This window comes from Diadema antillarum, unplaced genomic scaffold, assembly GCF_040938485.1.
Source record: "Diadema antillarum isolate AM-2024a unplaced genomic scaffold, OU_Dant_1.0 scf00000160, whole genome shotgun sequence".
In the NCBI taxonomy this organism is placed as follows: Eukaryota; Metazoa; Echinodermata; class Echinoidea; order Diadematoida; family Diadematidae; genus Diadema; species Diadema antillarum.
The window spans coordinates 1,950,787-1,969,141 of NW_027271049.1; the positions used below are offsets into that span (position 1 = coordinate 1,950,787).

At 39.4% G+C, this 18,355-nt stretch overlaps 1 protein-coding gene across 1 annotated transcript in view; it reads right to left on the bottom strand.

Annotated features, from left to right (window-relative positions):
* LOC139722206 (neuronal membrane glycoprotein M6-a-like) overlaps positions 1 to 15,241 on the bottom strand; it is a 129,214-nt gene extending 113,973 nt beyond the window's left edge. The window contains exon 1 of the mRNA XM_071633522.1: positions 14,866 to 15,241. Within this exon, the coding sequence (XP_071489623.1) occupies positions 14,866 to 14,872 (7 nt within the window). The 5' untranslated portion in view covers positions 14,873 to 15,241. The remainder of the gene's footprint in view (positions 1 to 14,865) is intronic.
* Positions 15,242 to 18,355: the final 3,114 nt, after the last annotated feature.

The window sequence follows — 18,355 nt, forward strand, 5'->3', positions numbered from 1 at the left end:
TATGGAACCAATGACAGAAAGTATTCGCATACATGCATCTTATAGTTACCGTTGTATGTTAGCTATATCACGTATTTCTCTTCTTTTTTTTTTATCGCAAAGCCCCGCTTTTTTTTTTGTCACCATAAAAATAGGTTAACATGCAAGATTTGTAATTATTATTCGTTCGGAACAGTTGTAGCATTACATGTTTCTAGACTCCGGCGGGGGGGGGGGGGGGGGGAGGATCTTATATCGTTACGTGCATGTTTTATTCGTCGCACTTCACTTATGATTTCGATGACGACAGAAGCAAAGCATTCCAGCCGGAAAAAAAAAATGGTCGAGTCCTGAATGAGACGTGTTTCTCAAATATTTGAAGTGAGAGGGACCCGTCGGAACTTATAAGGTTGAGCAGGCAGTGTTTGCTAAGCACATGTGCCATGTTTGCCGAGGGTCATGATTCTTTAGCAGGGTGAAAAAATCACGACTTGTCAAACTCCCCTCAAACTTTCAATGGAGAGAGCTCGCATGAGAAAGGTATATGTTTAATAACCATGACTGGAGTAACAGCTGTCCTTCTCGTCATGATGTCATTCTTTAGGCAAGATCTACACATGTTATGTACGCTGCGGGGGGTAAAGGATCAAAAAGCACACATGTCGTCTTTGTTGACAGCGGTGCCCATGCATAATCCCGTGCATGCATTTTTGCATATTCGCAGTTGGAACGTGCAGTTATAACTCAATCATGGTACACATCTTATCACCATGCTAACCAAATCATGTGGTAAAAACACGGTGATCATACCAATCATACGAAATGTAGATAACAGATGAGTATCAGATTTATTTATCTGAATCACGAACATTCTATAGAATTGGAAACACTGACGTCATATGACACGCTACGCATGATACGCTAAATAAGGGATTGATGAATTCAAGTGATAGACATCCTATAAAAGCGAGCTTGCCTACGTTTTACATTGCCTGTGATTAATGTAGGCCTATATTGGCATCCCACATGATACGTCGAATCATAATTCCATATGGTGAGCTTTGAATTTCTTCACAGAAGTTCTAACTAATGATCAAATTTACCCAGGATAGCATATTCGGTGATGACAACTCTCGAGCAGATCCTCGACCATTATGATGACCCATGAAAGTTGTCTGATGCCCTTCAATTTTACAAAATAGGTCAAGTTGGACATTTTACGGTTAACACCTTGTACATAGATATTGGATATGAGATTCGAATTCGGGGTCTCCTTCCCAAGAGCCAAGAGCCTCATCCACTATACAGTGTTACCACTACCTCTCCGGAATGTGGGCTCAGACACTAAGAAGATCCTCCCTACTTATATAGTGCATCTCATGGGCGAAGACATTTTCTTATTCACATGCCATACACATCTCGAATTTGTTTTAAAGTCTAATTTGCGACAGTGGTAAGGAACCCCATCTGACTCATTTCTAAACGATGTGAAGCCAGGGAACTATACTCTAAGAAATAGTTCACCTTTGCACCTAAATGACCAGTGTCACACTGGGGGCACTTTTAGGGGTGCAATCTTGCACCTTCCTGGTCTGAAAGGTGCAAAGTTGAACCTATTTTTCTTAGAGTGTATAGTGACCACACTTGTGCGTTAAGGCATGCATGTATCAACACGAAAGGCAAACACTTTACGTGTTACGACGCGTGTTTTCTTTTTTCCCCATTTTCCCCTCCTTTTTGGAACTACCAGCGGATGCGTCCACTTCCAGTCGAGTTTGAGAAGATAATTGTCATGGTAATTGACGTGTTTGTGTGCTCTATGCTCTGGGTTGGCAGAAGATCAGAATGCGTGTTGCAAATTAGCCTTATTCTTCCTTGGCTTGTGCGCACCGTTGGCATAAAATAATATGTTCGTGTCTTCTGGGAGATTGTTGCCATGAGTGGGAGACAGAGGCTGTCATTTCACTGTCACATCCCCGGAAGTATAAAAATTGGTTATCCTTCAGTTTCCCACAGATTCTGGACATGTATGGAACATGTCCGATAGAACTAGCAGCCAACTTTTATTTACTTTTATTGGAAAGGAGGAACATTAGTAAGCGTCGGGAAATAAATCTAGACCTACTTCAAAACCACAGTTTGATGTGTGGCCTTTCTGTTTGAAAGCTGAACGAATTCAATGAATGAATGAAAAAGAAAGATCATCACGAATCAAAACTTCTTGTCTCTGGTACAGTTGCTACTTCAGCAGCTCAAAACCTTAGTCGAAATATAACACTTTGGTTTACTGTCTAGTGGCCGGTTTTTTTTTTCTCACGATGAATAGAAGGAAACACTATCCGCGTATTGGCAGGTTCTAACTCTATACGTCGATGTCTGTTGAGACTCTATACAATGTTACATACAAATGGCTACAATAATGATTCCATGTATCATGTACCTACATCAGCTTCATTATCGACGTCCTATTCTTTGCACATCTTTGTGTTGTATCTCATGTTGAGACGAAGAAGTATGCTTTCGCAAATAACAACAAATTTGTTTTTTCTCGCATTGGGAGACCGCTCAATCCTTTATGGTCTGAAAATGAATTGCGCTGTTTTTCTGCTATCGTGCATGTTATCTTGGCACTATGAGGGTTTGAAAAGTCAGTCACTTAAACCATCAAAATGACATTAAAAGCAAGAAGGTATGACACTGTGTGCATTTGATACATCTTCTACACCCTCTGTCAGTTCGTAGCGGTATTGTTCAATGTCATTGTAGGGCAAATTGGTACTAAGACGCTGCCTGGTAAATCATACTATTGTCGAAATTTCAGCAATAACAGATTACTGATTGAGCTGCTGCAAATAGTGTGATTAATAATTGATAAAGAAAACTCTCACGATTAAAAAGATTTTTTTTTTTTAAAATCATGCCCGTCACTATCAAACTATAATATAGGAGCAGATATCGCCATATTCGTAAGTTAACAGTAAATAATGCAGAGGCTTCACTTCTCATCTAATGAGAGCCAGCAAGGCGCTAACTCCACAGATCATGTACAATGTTAACGCCCTTTTGGCTCTATAAGAGCTGGCAGGTCGTGATTGCATGTCCGCGTCTCTATGGGTGCATGTACATATACGTCTTTCTGTGTTTGTTTTCCTTGTGTGACTTGGCTTAGCTCATCTTCCGTTTTCTGCTACAGTGTAGCCAAATCCTTTCACTTTCGCAACTTCTTTGTCGTTGGATTACCTGGTTAATGTCCCGCTACAAGCAAGGAACCATGATATAACAGCTTACTGAAGTAGACCACGACATGCACAAACACATACACTCCAGCTAAACCCTGAGACAACCGGCAAAAATCTCAGACAACTAAAACCAAATCTAAGACAGAAAAACTGTATCAACATTTCATTTTTAATACAATGCATCACAGGGAACTTTGACCTTCAGAAATGCGTTGTCCCCAAAATCTCACGAAGCAAAGGCGACCAGCGAACAAATTCAGCGCTGAATAATATTGCTGCAGCAAGGAGGACCAATACTGAGAACGGAAATATTCTTGAATTGAATTATTTCCCTCCACTGGGTTAACAGCCACAAAGAATCAGTAAACAGTGATACCTGAAAATGGGGCCTTTCACCAGAGTGAGCTACAATACCCTCTTTTTTATAACTGACATGGCCTTTTTGACTGCTTGCAGCCATTTATATTGAACCTCTTGTTGCCCCCAGTCAAGCTTAATCTTCTCTAAAGTGCCCTCTTCAAATCGTTACAAATCACCGTCACACGCAGGTGAAAAGGGGGTATGGTCCAATGGCCTGAAAAGGTAAGTTCCCCAGCGATTATGGCGGTTGCGGACTGCCGTACGTAGAGACAACGATTCACTGATCTTGCTCGAGGGCGAGGGCAGAGGGCTATCACCAATACACGTTTGGCTTCGATGGAGAGCCGTATAACGATGACATGATTTATCACCTCAGGAAACGCTCCCAGGTGGTCGTATTTCATGGCGAATCGGAGAGATGATTTGAAAGATGACAATAATACACCTGTCTGACAATATTTCTATATCTGAAACAGAGAAGGTTATGCCGAGATCTGTATCATTATTGTGCATATGTGCCATCCAAATTTTATTGAGCGAGCAAAGCGCATTGAATGGGAGCGTCAAATCTAGTCCTGTTCCCTAAATATGTGAGATTTCACTGGTTGCCATTGTTGTTACTGACGCTAAAGTCTCAGTTCTGATTGCAACTTGTGGCCGCTACTGGTGTTGACTTTTGTTTATGATGTTGTCTTCCTGTGAGTGAACTAGGTAAGCAAGTTAAAAAAATAGTATAGTATTGGTGGAGATGAGGATTGGGCTTATAACTTTCTGCGAGATACCAAGAAAGCACTTATGAAATGATACAGAGCATATCATTCTAGGAGAAATTCAAAGTTTATTGGATGAAAATCGGTTTTGGAATGGCTAAGACATCCAAAAACAAAGTGAAACAAAGCGATCCAAGGTGGGCCCCACCTTTTATCATGATCCATTGTTTTATTTTATTCATTTTAGTTATTTCAAAACCAATATTCATCAAATAAACTTTGAATCCCTCTTGAAATTAAATGCTCTTTCATATTTCATAAGAGGTTCTTCAATATTTCACCAAAAAATGTTAGAAACCTGAAGTTAGGTCTCAACCAAAACTATACGATCCCTTTAAAGCTTTCATGAACGCACTATATATAAAGAGGAGAAGACAACGTTTACTGTCATGAAGGAGGTACTCTTCTGACCCCTCCCAGTCTCAGTCTGGTATAAATCTGTCAAATTGGGTGTGTCTCGTGGCTTGGTCCTTTGGGGAGTCGATCTGCGAACATGCCATCTGCGATTCAGGATATCAAAACATGTTTTAGTCTGAGTTGTTGACATTGGAAAAGGATAGGAATGGGTGCCATGTCACTAATATTTCTGTCGTCCTGGATTTCAAGAACAACTCGACGATGTCTGAAATGGGACATCCTTGACTTTTATAGCTGATGTATGTGATGGTTGTTTACCATGTTCATGCTTTGATTACAACATGCGAGAGAAACACGACCTCGGGTTTAGTTTAGTTTTTGTTTTGTTTTGTTTTTTGGCCTATCTTTCTGTTTTTAACGAAAGATTTAGATATTTTGATGGAACTGCCTCGTCTGCTGAGGATTGGCTTGGCTCATGTAATGTGATACTATGGGAGAGTATCGACAGTAAGTGGTATAGCTGTACAAGAATGTTTTAAGGGTGGAGAGGATTGAAGAGGACTTCCCTTGTTAAGTACATCTTGTAAAGCTCAAGTGCGGAGTGGAGGGAATCATTTTAACCACCTGGTACGTCCAATCTGTAGCAGCTGTTCTTCAGTAAGTTCAAAGAAGAATTCCAGTCTAGTTATTAGTTAGTCTGGGGTCCGATAAGAAAGAGTCAGATCTTACGAGTACGACAACGAAAATTCGCTCAAAATCATGTGAAAATTAATGAAATAATCATTCGGAAGTTTCGCTAGTTTCTACGAGACAGTTCACGTATAGTTGATGTAAATATGCAAATGAGTGAGCTGATGATGTCCCCACCTCACGATTTTCCCTTGATCGTGCACAATAATTGACGAGATTTTTTTTTTCTGTTTCTGTTATCATAGTGTAAAACATGTTGTTATTCCTGGTTGAAAAACTTTATGATATTGATCAGAATGATACATGGGGATTTAAAGATGGCCCTTCCCTTTTGCATTCCTTCCCAAATAGCACAGAACATGATATATTCTACCAGAATGACAAGACTATTGTAAATCTATAACATTTCTGTGATATTTGAAGGTTGTTAGCCGTTAAAATTCAAATAATGTACCAAACGCTCACCGTAACGTATTATGTGTACTAGGCACAGCTGCATACATTAATCCTACTGTGGTTGTAATAATGATACTTATACTTCGAACAACAGATATGCATGTTAAAGCTGTCAGAAAAGAAGAATTCACTAGCTTCTCTTACTTTGTTATCAATGGCAAATAACAACACACCACTTACATGAACTACATGTACAACTAAATGCATCACACAGGTCTGTAAAACTAGACTAGTATTTAGATTTGTAATTTTTGCGAAGTTCGCAAAAATTATTCAAATCTTAACGGTCAATTTAACTGAACAAATAAAGACCCTCTTGAGTTCAAAATTTACAGGCGTTTTCTAAATAGTGTTTTCTTCAATACCTAAGTGTTCTCACCAATTTTTTCAAAAATTTGCATGCAAAAGGGATTGGCTGTCTTTAAGACTGGGGCGGAATTACATTTTCTTGAAAAACTGGAAATTTCAAAATGCTATGTACAAACTATATGGTAAGTTGTAACGGATTACATCATCACTTCACTATTTGCATATTCATATTGACTGTTCCAGAAGTGTTTCGTGACAAATTATCAAAACTTCGAAATGTCGTAACTAGCTCATTTTCAATCCGATTATGATCAGACTTTTATTATTCGGTTGATAAAATTTTACTCCTTCTTTTCAGACTATAACTTTTAAATGCACTGGAATTTCACTTTAAATCTGAATAATCACGATACAAATCCGAGATAGGCGTCTGGTAGTACTCCATTACACTTGTAGAACTTTGAAATGGATAGTAATTACCATTTTTACCTCCCTTGTGAATGCTTTTTCCAAGTAATCTAATGCCTATCCACCTCCCATAACAGCGTATACACCTTTAGGCGGCGATCCACCATGCAAGTTGGTAAAGGTCATCAGACTTTTCCTCAGATACAGTAACAATACAGCAAGCTGCTATACACCAAGAACGATTACCACTTCATACAAAAGCGCTGCACCCCTTTTAATCCATTCCCACAAGCTATTCTTCTCAGACACAGGGAATGCAACATACATTATGAACTCGAAATGTGAGCGATTATGTGGAGTGCAATGATGGTTGTCAAGACTTGTTCATGCCGATGAAATCTCACGTCATTCAGTGAGATGTGTGACATTGTCAGTCGCGCTGGGAAGAAAGCAAGATTTAACGGGCAGGACATTCCCTTTCGTGCTATAATATCTCGCAGAATATTCTATACTAACAATGTTGTGGATATGAAAGGACGGAGAGAGAGAGAGAAAACAAATCTTGTTGACTGCGTTATTTGTTATCTATTTTTAGTTTGTCTTCTGCAGAAGCTTTGCCCTGTTTCGTGTTGTTCGAACTAACATTATACATCGAATTCTGTCGTGAAGGAAGTTCACACGAAATGACACTCTTGCGCTGAATGCAACGTTAGATCCCGGTCGCATTCTAACCATGGACGTGATGCAGCTATAACAATATAGGGTAGCTCCCACGTTTTTTTTAATGTAGCATCGCATAGCATAATATTTAGACTTCCCATTACTATATGTATCACAGGTATACCATCGCTGGCTTCGACATTAACCCACTGACTACCATTCGGAACTTGTTTTCCCACAAGAAACCAAGTGGTATTTTGAGATCTCGGTGTTCCAGTGCGGGTTAAGCGAAAACAAAGCGTGCGAAGACTGTCACGTGGTCTTACTGTCACGTGGTCTTGAAAGAAGTTGTCGGCTCATTAAGTCTTGTAAAATGATGACGTATCTATTTCAAACGTTACAACTTGCTATGTCATGATCTTGAAAATTATGATATGACACAGAAGACTAATGTGTATTCCAGTCTACCCGCAACTCGAAGACAGGTGGAAATAAAAAGCAGAGTCTCTATTATAATAAAACACTGTACAGCATAGGCCTACAGAGTGGCATTACAAAATATAGTCCCACATACTCACAGCCATGTTGGTAGCTTTGGAGTACAGCTTATGATATAATGCAGGCGGGTACGTGTTCTTTTCATACATGGGTAACCAACCAAATATATACCACAGAAGCTGCTAAGTGCATATCACCTTCTCGCATAAATTTAGTAGTCAAATAGGACAGATTAATGATAATAATACACGCTCCAGCACCCACATGGTAGGCCCTATTTGTTTAACTGGCATATGAGCTGGGAAGCTTTCATTTTCTTCGTATAAATGAAACGATACAAGAATAGGTTTGATCACTATGCTGTGTGTAACACATGGTACTCCGGTACAAATATATTTCGGAGGCAGCAGTTCATACGACAGTGCAAAGGATTGGTGGAAAAGTTCACCCATTTGCACGCCGAGGTCTTGTCGGGAGAGAATATGTCTGTTGGGGGTAAAAGAGATTAAGACAAGACTCACCGTTTTCAAAGACATTGCATTATTTCCTATCATAAAGTAGGGCCTACAGTGTGGTTGTTTTTAGGGGATAGTTACGAAATCACATGTATTGGTATTCCCTATCACTCATTATTGCAATGATTTCAGTAAGATGACAATGATTACATGATGAAGATTTAATATGTGGCTGGTGCTTAACCCCTTACACAGTGTGTACAAGTCTATGGGGTTTTCAGTGCCAATTGGCACTCAAATCACACTGCACAAGGGTTACTAAGTACACGCACAACCAGTGACTTCATAAAAACGGCAATAAAAGATCGATATAGCAAAGTCACACACGAGAAGAATGTGAAATCCAAGGAAATTTTAATCTGAGTCCGGAGAAGACAGAGAACATCCTCACCGTGCAATGGATGTGGCTTCATCAATACGCCCCTGGAGCAACGATCAATACACGAAACACACAACACAAACACAACACGCACACATGCACACAAAGGACAACAAACCGCAGACGATAGATCTATGGTCAAACTTTGTTCGCACGCCTAAACACTTTCGAGAAGGCAGTCCCTTTAAAGGTATAGATCTCTATGTCATCAACCTTTTATAGTTGATTTATTTGTTTTGTGTTGAAAATAATTAGGCCTACTCAAATTTACTATTTTAATGTAGTATGTCCCAAATTTTAGAGGGGTTTGCCCTTGATTTGTATAGGCATAACGATTAGCCTAACCTTCCAGTAATTATTTCATAATTATTTTGTAACATGCCGTTATGTTCCATTTCCATACATTCAAGGAAGACGATATTCTTTTGCACAATCCATAATGAAGGGAAAGGAGTAAACCATGAGTTACTTCAGCTTAAATGAGCCAATAATATTCCCTTCTGTATCATTTTGCGAATCGAGCTCCAAACGTCTACAAGACAGCTACCCCAGCCCTTTTCTTTGGGAAGATTGTATGAATTTAGGACAAAGTATTAACCGTGTATATAGGTCTCCATGTCCAGGGGAATCATCATCATTCAGTACAATTCATCGCAAAGGGCAATGCACTTTTAAGGTTACCTGTCGATTTGATACACTATAAGAGTCACTGAACCAGAAAGTAATAAAATTACACTGTATACTATTCCTTGTCCGCAGCGTTGGTTTTCAAAAGAAATACCAGAAAACCAAAAACGCATGGTAATGTATGGGCGACAATCTTAACTGGACATGCATGCACAACACAACAAAATCAAGTGACTCTTTATGCCTTCAATCTGTACGAGGAACACAGGGAGTTCCATTAATTCTCTGATCGAAAGTTGCGTGCATGATATCAAAGTACATATTCCATGTAGTATAGATTTGTTATCACGACCGGCTAGTTTACGTGATAATTATAGTCGTTTCCATACTTGAAAAATGAATACATCATCTAGAATTATAATGTAAAGAGGCTTTGGTGAATATACACAAGGAGCACACTTGGAAGAGAATGAGATCAAGGGACCTGTCCCTATTTATATCTACAGTATCTATCCGTTTCCCATATTTATATTCCCAAATATATTCATATATATATACACAAGGCATATGATTTATCTACCATCTATTGTCTGTCTATTTATACCTATGTACCTATACTTCTATTTTCCTGTCTATCTATCAACCTATCTATCTATCTATCTATCTATCCATCTATCCTTACCTACCTATCTATCTATACATATAAATATATATATTTATCTATCTATATGGCTCTCTATTGATCTATGTAGCTATCTATCTATCTACACTTCTATATCTATCTATCTACCCATCTCTATCCATCTTTCTTTTTATCTATATATTCATTTATCTATCGACTTCTGTTTTCATATATCTATCTATCTATCTATCTTTCTATCTGTCTATCTTTCTATCTATCAATCTATCTATACATGTATCTTTCTATCTATCTAGCTATATCTCTCTAGTTATCCAACTAATACATCCTCTCTTTGCCTTGATATCGCGGGATTCCCCTCCACAGTCTTCGTCAGCACACGACACGGCTTTTCAGCCATCCATCTTGGCCGAGCCTTCGCGCTTGACGAGCTTTTGTCTCACGAGAGCAGTGAATAGCGAAACAGACAACTGGTTTCGATCTTGGCGGATGAAAGGAATGCGTGCAATAGTGGGAAGGACGGTGGAAGGGGGGGGGGGGGGGGAGGGAGCAAGGTAGGAGGATCCTACGAGGGGTCTTACTGTACAGGGGTTCCTCACAGTTATACCAAGGAGGTACTAGGCGACTTGGTTATACCATGGACCTACCACATGGTTATACGAAGGAGTTTAATAGGCGAGCTATAGTATACCGCCTTGAAATCACTCACTGAGATACACTGTACTAGTAACTATGATAACTTCCATCAGAGAGTGTGCACGGTTATGCAACATTATTTTCAAAAGTAATTCATCGTGAACTTTGCACCGCTCCCAAGTACATCAGCGTTAAGTCCAGTGCCACAAACAGATCAGTTTGAATCTAACAATTCTATACTTGGATCTATAATGTCAGTCATAATGCAGCACAGCGAAGCTGTTGTTCGTCGCACTGTTTTGTTTTGGTCTGATAGCAAACTCAATCTATGTTCTATAGACCTACGAGAAAAGGAATGGCTGATACCATTGTTCCCGCGTTCGTGTAAAAAGGAGAAGTGCTAGATGAGATGATTTTGTCATGCGTATAATAACCCGCGTTGGTGTTATGGTTCAGTGTATAGAGAGCTAAGGGTAGTGTGTGTCTGTGTGTTGTGAGCATGTGTAGGCGAATATTGCACCCTTTTTAATAGCTGTCCTCATACCAATAGATGACTGTATGCACCTAAAAGCTGTACTTATATTTTTGTTCATAATGATATCAGTGGGATGTGATTAATGTCTATTATGTCGCCATGTTTCAGTTTTGCTATACGCAAATATCATAATGTATATGTTAATAAGAAATGGAATCAATGATGATTATGAAGACAAAAAATCAATGAACACCCCAAATCGTTTTCACCTGAGGGTGTGAGAGATAGGGGTGAGGTGTGCCTTCGCATAAATATTATAACAATGTGAAAACAGTGCGTCAAATATCTATAGGCAATCCTACTGTTTCTAAGAGGCTGCTTGCACACGGTCCGACGAGGAAGGCGTAATAATACCATGTAGCAACATATTAAACGTGCTGCATACAATACACTGTATAATCTAAAGTAGCACCATGATTGTTACTGACACCGTGGTTTTTTTTTTTTCGACAGTAATCACGTTTCCTGCGTACATCCCACGAAAGTGGTCGTGGCCTTGATGTGAAGTTTTTCAACCGAAAATGTTCATCTCGAATAGATTAGGGAAGTCCGCTGGTTATCGGACAATCTGAAACAACTGTTTACCTGGCCCCGATCTGAACGAATCAATGCGTAGCTCTAGCTGACCTTTTTGTTCATTATGCCTCGATAAAAATACATCTCTCTCAACGTCAGTTTCAATTTATCCACGCCTGTGCTTCATAATATACTCGCATTTATAAGCAATTGTTCAAATTCAGTCAACGTGACTTTTTAGGGCAAAACTGTACGTTCAATCATCCCGTTTGGTGATATGAGCAAGGAGATTACGTGGGCGACAGGGAAATTTTGCTTGCTGTACGCCAAGTATAGCTTGCCATTTGCAGTTATCATTATGGTATCATACTTGTCCAAAATGACACAATAGCATACTTGATTAGATTTGAGGCATGTTGTGGATCGTGTAAAATTTTAATTCCCCACCCCCTCCATCCCCCCCCCCCATCAACCGACAAGTCCTTAAGCCATAGACGAAAACACATTAACATGTGACAAGAAAAAACACGCACAAATAATAAATCGTTAAGTGTAGCGTTTACATTGCGGTTTTCCGCTAATTTCGCATTAGCCATCAGGAATCGGGGTACGTGATTGTAAAGGCACCATTCGCTTCAGTAAATACCCATAAGCGACACCCTCGCTCCAAGGGCTAATCTTACAGTAATGAAAGCATGAAAAGGAGGTGTGAGTGTTTTCTTCTAGTCTGAGGCATATTCAGAATCATGCGTTTTGTTTATCAGACAATGTGGGAAATACCACTCGATCATGGGATCGCCATGACGCGTATGAGACATGATAAAGTCTGTTTCAACAACGACAAAGCATTGGGAAAATAACATAAATAACATGTGCCATCCAATTCGTCGTATTTGCTCTGTTTATGATGGAAGGGGGGGGGGGGTGTGATAAAACTGGAACTTTTGTATTCTTTCCCAACCGTGCAACATTATGCTGCCGCGAGACTTTTACATCTTTAGTAGGTTTACCTGGGGTAACAACCAAATAGGCTACTGAATGAGTTGCAACTGGCCACCTTCCGGCAACAAACGGCTTATTTTGTCTGTCTTATTTTGTTGTTGTTGTTGTTGAAATTCCTTCCCGTTTCGTTTTCCCATCTTTAAAGCGAGGACAACTACCTTTAATCTCTTGGTAAATATCTGTACTTTGCTCTGCTCCTTTTCCGGCTTGACGATCCACCCTACATAACCATGTCCTTTCTCAGGCAACAAGAAGACAGTATTACCTCCAGTCGATCACTCGCCTTGTTAACTTCACAATCACGGCTATAGTCACTGCTCAAAATTAACAATATGGGAAGGTTATAGCCAAGACCTAGCTTGCCCACCGTTCGAAAGCTCATATACTAATCGCATTTTTACGATGGGCCTCTGGGTTCTTGCAATCTTGGGTAAAACATGACACCGTCTTCAATGAAATATGGCGTAAGGTGAACTTCTTGCACTGTGGCATATTTTCAAAAACACATAAGCCCTACTGAATCCTACAATGTTAATCATCTGTTCTTCAGACTGCAGCCTTGCGCTGTTGTCATTTGAGAGGAATATCGAGGTTATTGACAGGTCACAGTGAACATTGATTCATATAGTGACAACTGACAAAAATATTAACGGTCTGACTAGTTGATTCATAACCATTCCCAGGATTATCACCACTATACTTATCATTTTGCTTATCATTTATTGTAGAAGTCTACAACATAGGTCTACAGGTATTCATCAACCATTGTCAATGGCGCCGCATTGCAACGAATGCTGTAAAATTCATATTTCTTCAAGAGATAAAGTGTAGGCGATAAGGCAGGATCATCCAGTATGATGGTTGCTATGGTGTAACTGGGTAGTTGCTACGATAAAATCCTCAACGGACAATCATTATCATTATCTCAGCGCACAAGAGAAACGCTCTTTTTGCCGGCAATTTTTGGAAGATTCTCCCCATAAAGTGAAAATAACTAGCATGCTATGTAGTCACTTATAAGCCACTGTGAAACTTTACGTCATTGCAAGGATCTGCCGCAGCTACGCTCTCTTTGACGATAATCTCTATCGCCTCATATTCATATAATTACTCCCAAATATCGGATATAATCATATTACCCTCATGGGGGAAGTGTGGTAGTCTGGAATGTATCGTTAATTATATGTCGCCTAGATTCCAAGAAAAAAACAAATCATGGGAGCGCATACATGAAAAAAAAAATCGAACTAAAGAGAAGGCGAATCAAATCCTTTAAAAAAAAAGGAAAATTGTGATGAGCTGAAGTTCATCTTAACGTAACACCGAAATATTAGTTTAAATGCTACCAAAAGATATACTCAAATATTTGACATGTAATAATAACAACATCTGTTATCATTAACCGTAAACACAAACAGATGTATATTGCACACACACACACATACACACATACACACATACACGGTGTATACACATCAGCAACTACAAACTACAACAAAAACTTCACGCAATAATACTATTCCCTACTAGAAGAAGAGAGATAGGTGTGTAACTGCGAAATATCGACATCTGTAGAACATCATTATTGTTTAGCAAAGAAAAGAAAAGGAAACAAGACCTTAAATCTACAATAATGGGAATAAAGGCAGAAAGAGAGAGAGAGAGAGAGACAAAGATAGACATAGAGAGGGACAGGGAGAGAGAGAGAGAGAGAGAGAGAGAGGGAGAGAGATTGGGAGAAGAAAGTAAGAGAGATGAGGGGAGAAGCAAAACGTCTCTATCCATCTCCTAATGATTCCCAGGTCAAGCGAGCGATGCTTGTTGCTATGCAGAAAGAGACCTGCTACATTATTCACGCGAGAGACGCGCCCATGGCATCAAATATTCCATCCCAACAACAAACGAAGCTGCAGCATCCATCCTTGCATCCAACAACCAAATCCGCATCCTCGCGGATCCTCCCTCTCAACCACAGAAGAAGATGAACTGGCTGGGGAGCCTCTATAACGAAGCTAGTTTTGATCATTCATACGAATATTATTTTGCCGCGTTCAAACATGCTTGTCATCTATACGACATGTTGTTCGATAACGTATGATTTTCGGAGGTTAAGTTGTCAGTGTTTCAACGAAATCATCTCAGCTTAGCTTGCGAACAGTTTCTCCATCTGTATGTTTCAACAACATCCAACCTGTTACACGCCCACACGAAATCTATGTGAGAGACTGGAGGAGAGAGGGGGAGGGGGAGAGTAGGAATAGAGGGAAGAGAAGAAGGCATGTCGCTTACCTGCCATGGCTGAATCCAATCACCAGATGTCAAAAGGAGGAGACCTTTAAACACCGTCACAGTGTGTTGTGAATATTCCAGTAATAGGGTAGCCAAAGCTGGAGAAAGTAATTCCTAAGTAGGCTCGACGTGACGATAAGTTATCCAAGGGGAGGTGTATCACAGGTTGGCTATCTTCCTATCACAGGGCAGCGGCTGCTATGTCCAAGGAGAAACGAAAGCACACGATCGTAGCTGCTACAATGCGCGCAGCGAGATTTCTTGTCAGGCTTGTGCGGGAGTGCTGGCGTGCCTGCGAACGATAAAAAAAAAGGGCCGTACGTTTCTCGCAGCTACAAATCTGCGCTCTTGTCAACTCCGAGCGTGAACACACTCACTGCCAAGCACACGCACGAACTTGGAACGAATAAGGTGGTGTTTTGAGGCAGCTGACTTGTGTTGTGGCGGACTGTTCAGCCCTGATGAGTGTGTGGCGCATGTATGTCTCTGTGTGTATATTTTGTATTTGACGACCCACACGTGCTGCGTGTGACAATACGCACATTCATCCGTAACTACTTGGGCCCTTGTTGCCAGAATCGATACGACCTCTAAAAGAACACTTTAAATCCCTCGCTATTGTTCGAGGTGAAGCCATAAGGACAAGCCTAAATGTTCACTCAAACCCTCCAATATCACTTTCAGGGTCTGATCCGGGTTGTCCCGTGCGTAGACTTTACTTCTTCACTATGCGATAAGACTTGCTAATCACTCTGGATGACTTGTTGAGCACTCATCACTAAACGATATCAATCAGGGGACCTTAATCACCACTTAGATTGCATGATTAGGTCCTTATAATCATGGGTAGTTTTGCTTTCTGCTATTTACATTAATTGTTTCCACTTACTCATTCAGATCTTGGAATCCATAGGCCTAGTATCTCATAGAGTGATCCTCAACCAAAGATAATAATATATGTTGACTTCCCTCTGGTATATATATTTCAATCAGTTCAGCGGTCCTTTCACCAGATTATTCTGGACAGTCGATTGCTGCTTTATATGAAAATTTCATATTTCATAAGGAAAGATAAGTTCTGCACTTTCAACGATGATCAATACCCATTGATCAGCTCTGTTGTTTGTTTGTTTGTTTGGTTTTTTATGATGATGATGATGGCAATGTTAATGATAACAGCAACAGTTTCAATAATAATAATGATGATAACAATAATAACAAAATGGATGAAAGTATTCATAACAAGAATGAGGATAAAAAATACCATGGATCTTTAATGAAAATGCAGTTTTTGATTGCCCGCGATATAACAGTATCTTTTCTGTTTTGATACAAGAAAGAGTTCAGGGTCGGGGGGGGGGGGGGGGCTTGCCCCACTTTTTTGCAGAAGATGTATGGTTTTAATTTGTGCCCCCTTTTTTCCCGGAAATAGAGTGAGACTTTTTTCGCTGCTTGTCAAAAATATTATGCCTTTTTTTTTTCGTTTGTCAGTTGATCGACCCCGGAAGTGGCACCAGAAAATGTGGCAGCAAAATGCCCCCCCCCCCCGGCCATAAAAAAAAAAAAAAAACCGAATCGGGAAGTCCCTGCTCGCATAAAGTCGGCCCCTCACCTTGGCATTAACTTTACTTTAGAATGTATATATGTTTGGTGTCTTTGCTCGTCGATCGAGGCAGTCACATTTCAGACATATTTTAAAAATCAAGAGACCTAGTGGCAGGCGATATCATTTCATGTATCATAAAGTCTGTTAATCCAATAAAGGTCATTATTATCATCCCGATATCGGAGAGAATATACAATTTTTCCATCTTACCTTAATTCTTTTTAACGAATGAACAGCAACAGCAACAAACGGAGTACATATAGAACAGAATAAAACAACCAAACCAAAACATGTCGGCAGATTCTTCGATCTTCCTAGATGTTATATGAGTCATGTGAATTATAGATGATAATACTAGTACACATCTACGAACAATCATGAACCGAACAGTAGCATAGAGGGCGACAAATATGATTTCTTGTTCCGCACAGTTGATAGCGGTGTGCAATCTTGGAAAAGAAGGTCCACCGTGCTCATTGTACGCTGTTAGCGAAATTTTTGTGAGTGAAATTTCCTTTGCAGGTTTTAGAGTTGAACTGAAATAAGTTAGTTTAATTTGAAATGAGAAAGGAAAGACATTGAAATTTCGACATATTATATTTCAAATGTATGTCAGAGGAGAATTATCTTACCGGTCGGGTGTTTCTAGTAAACTTGACTGAGCTCCTCTCAGTATCTTGACAAGCGCCAGCTAGCGGCAACTGATAGAAACAAAGCTGAGAATTCGGACGTGTAGTCCGTCCGGCAAGGATTGTTTTCCCTTTCGGCTGTTGACTGTAATTCTTTTATTTCCGCGATCTTATTGCAGTAAATTCACTCCATGATGGAAATCACGTTCCTCAAGAAATGTACTGTGTCAGTTTCATTTTGGGGTCCACCAGAAACTCACTCTTTTCCTTGGCATCGTCATTTAATGCTACCTGGTAATTATGAAATGATTTGGCCATTATTATAACCACAAAAGTTTGACCATTTCCCTTATGCTATTATTCAAACAATGGAAGGGGAGGCTAATGGCAAAAGAAATAAAATATATAATAAAAACATAATATATTGTGTTCATGACTCCAGATTTGCTATGCTCAAAAACATATATTTCATTTCATAAACAGATAATAAAGCTGAGGAAGACCAAGGTCGAAAGCTTCGTAATAGCCGGCTTCATGCGACATCTTTTGTCATCTACATTGTCTCGACTATATATATATATATATATATATATATATATATATATATATATATATATATATATATATATATATATATACTATATAATCTGTTTGTGGGCATATGAACTCAACCGGAGAATGGTTACAAAGCACAAGCTGATGAACAAAATGTACGTTCACGATATTCTTTTTTTAAAAAGCGAGACCATGATATAGGCCTTAACACATTCTTTTTATTATTCTTTATTATTGACATGTTTATATAGGTATGTTATGACTTTGCTGTGCCCTAAAAATGATCTATGGCCAGGTACACTGTATCACGATGATAAAAAAATACATTGTGTTCATATGCTACATGTCGACATTCATAAAAAAAAGCAGAATCTGAAACATATCAATTACTGTACAGTATATAACACCGATTGAAGAGATTATTCATGTGTGATATTATTTAGTTCTAATCTGAAACGTACAGAGCACTCAGACTTTGTGCTTATTACAGGTGGTTTTATATTGCGTATCGATATGGTTTACTATACACAAGCAGACACTTATGGTGAACTGAGTAAACACGACTTGACTATGCTACTTCACGTTGCCGTGGTGCTGAACATGAACATACATACATAAATACATACATACAATTTTGTCTTTTATATAAAACATGTAGTATTGAATAACAGCATTACCTGGGTAACAAGAAAGCTTATAG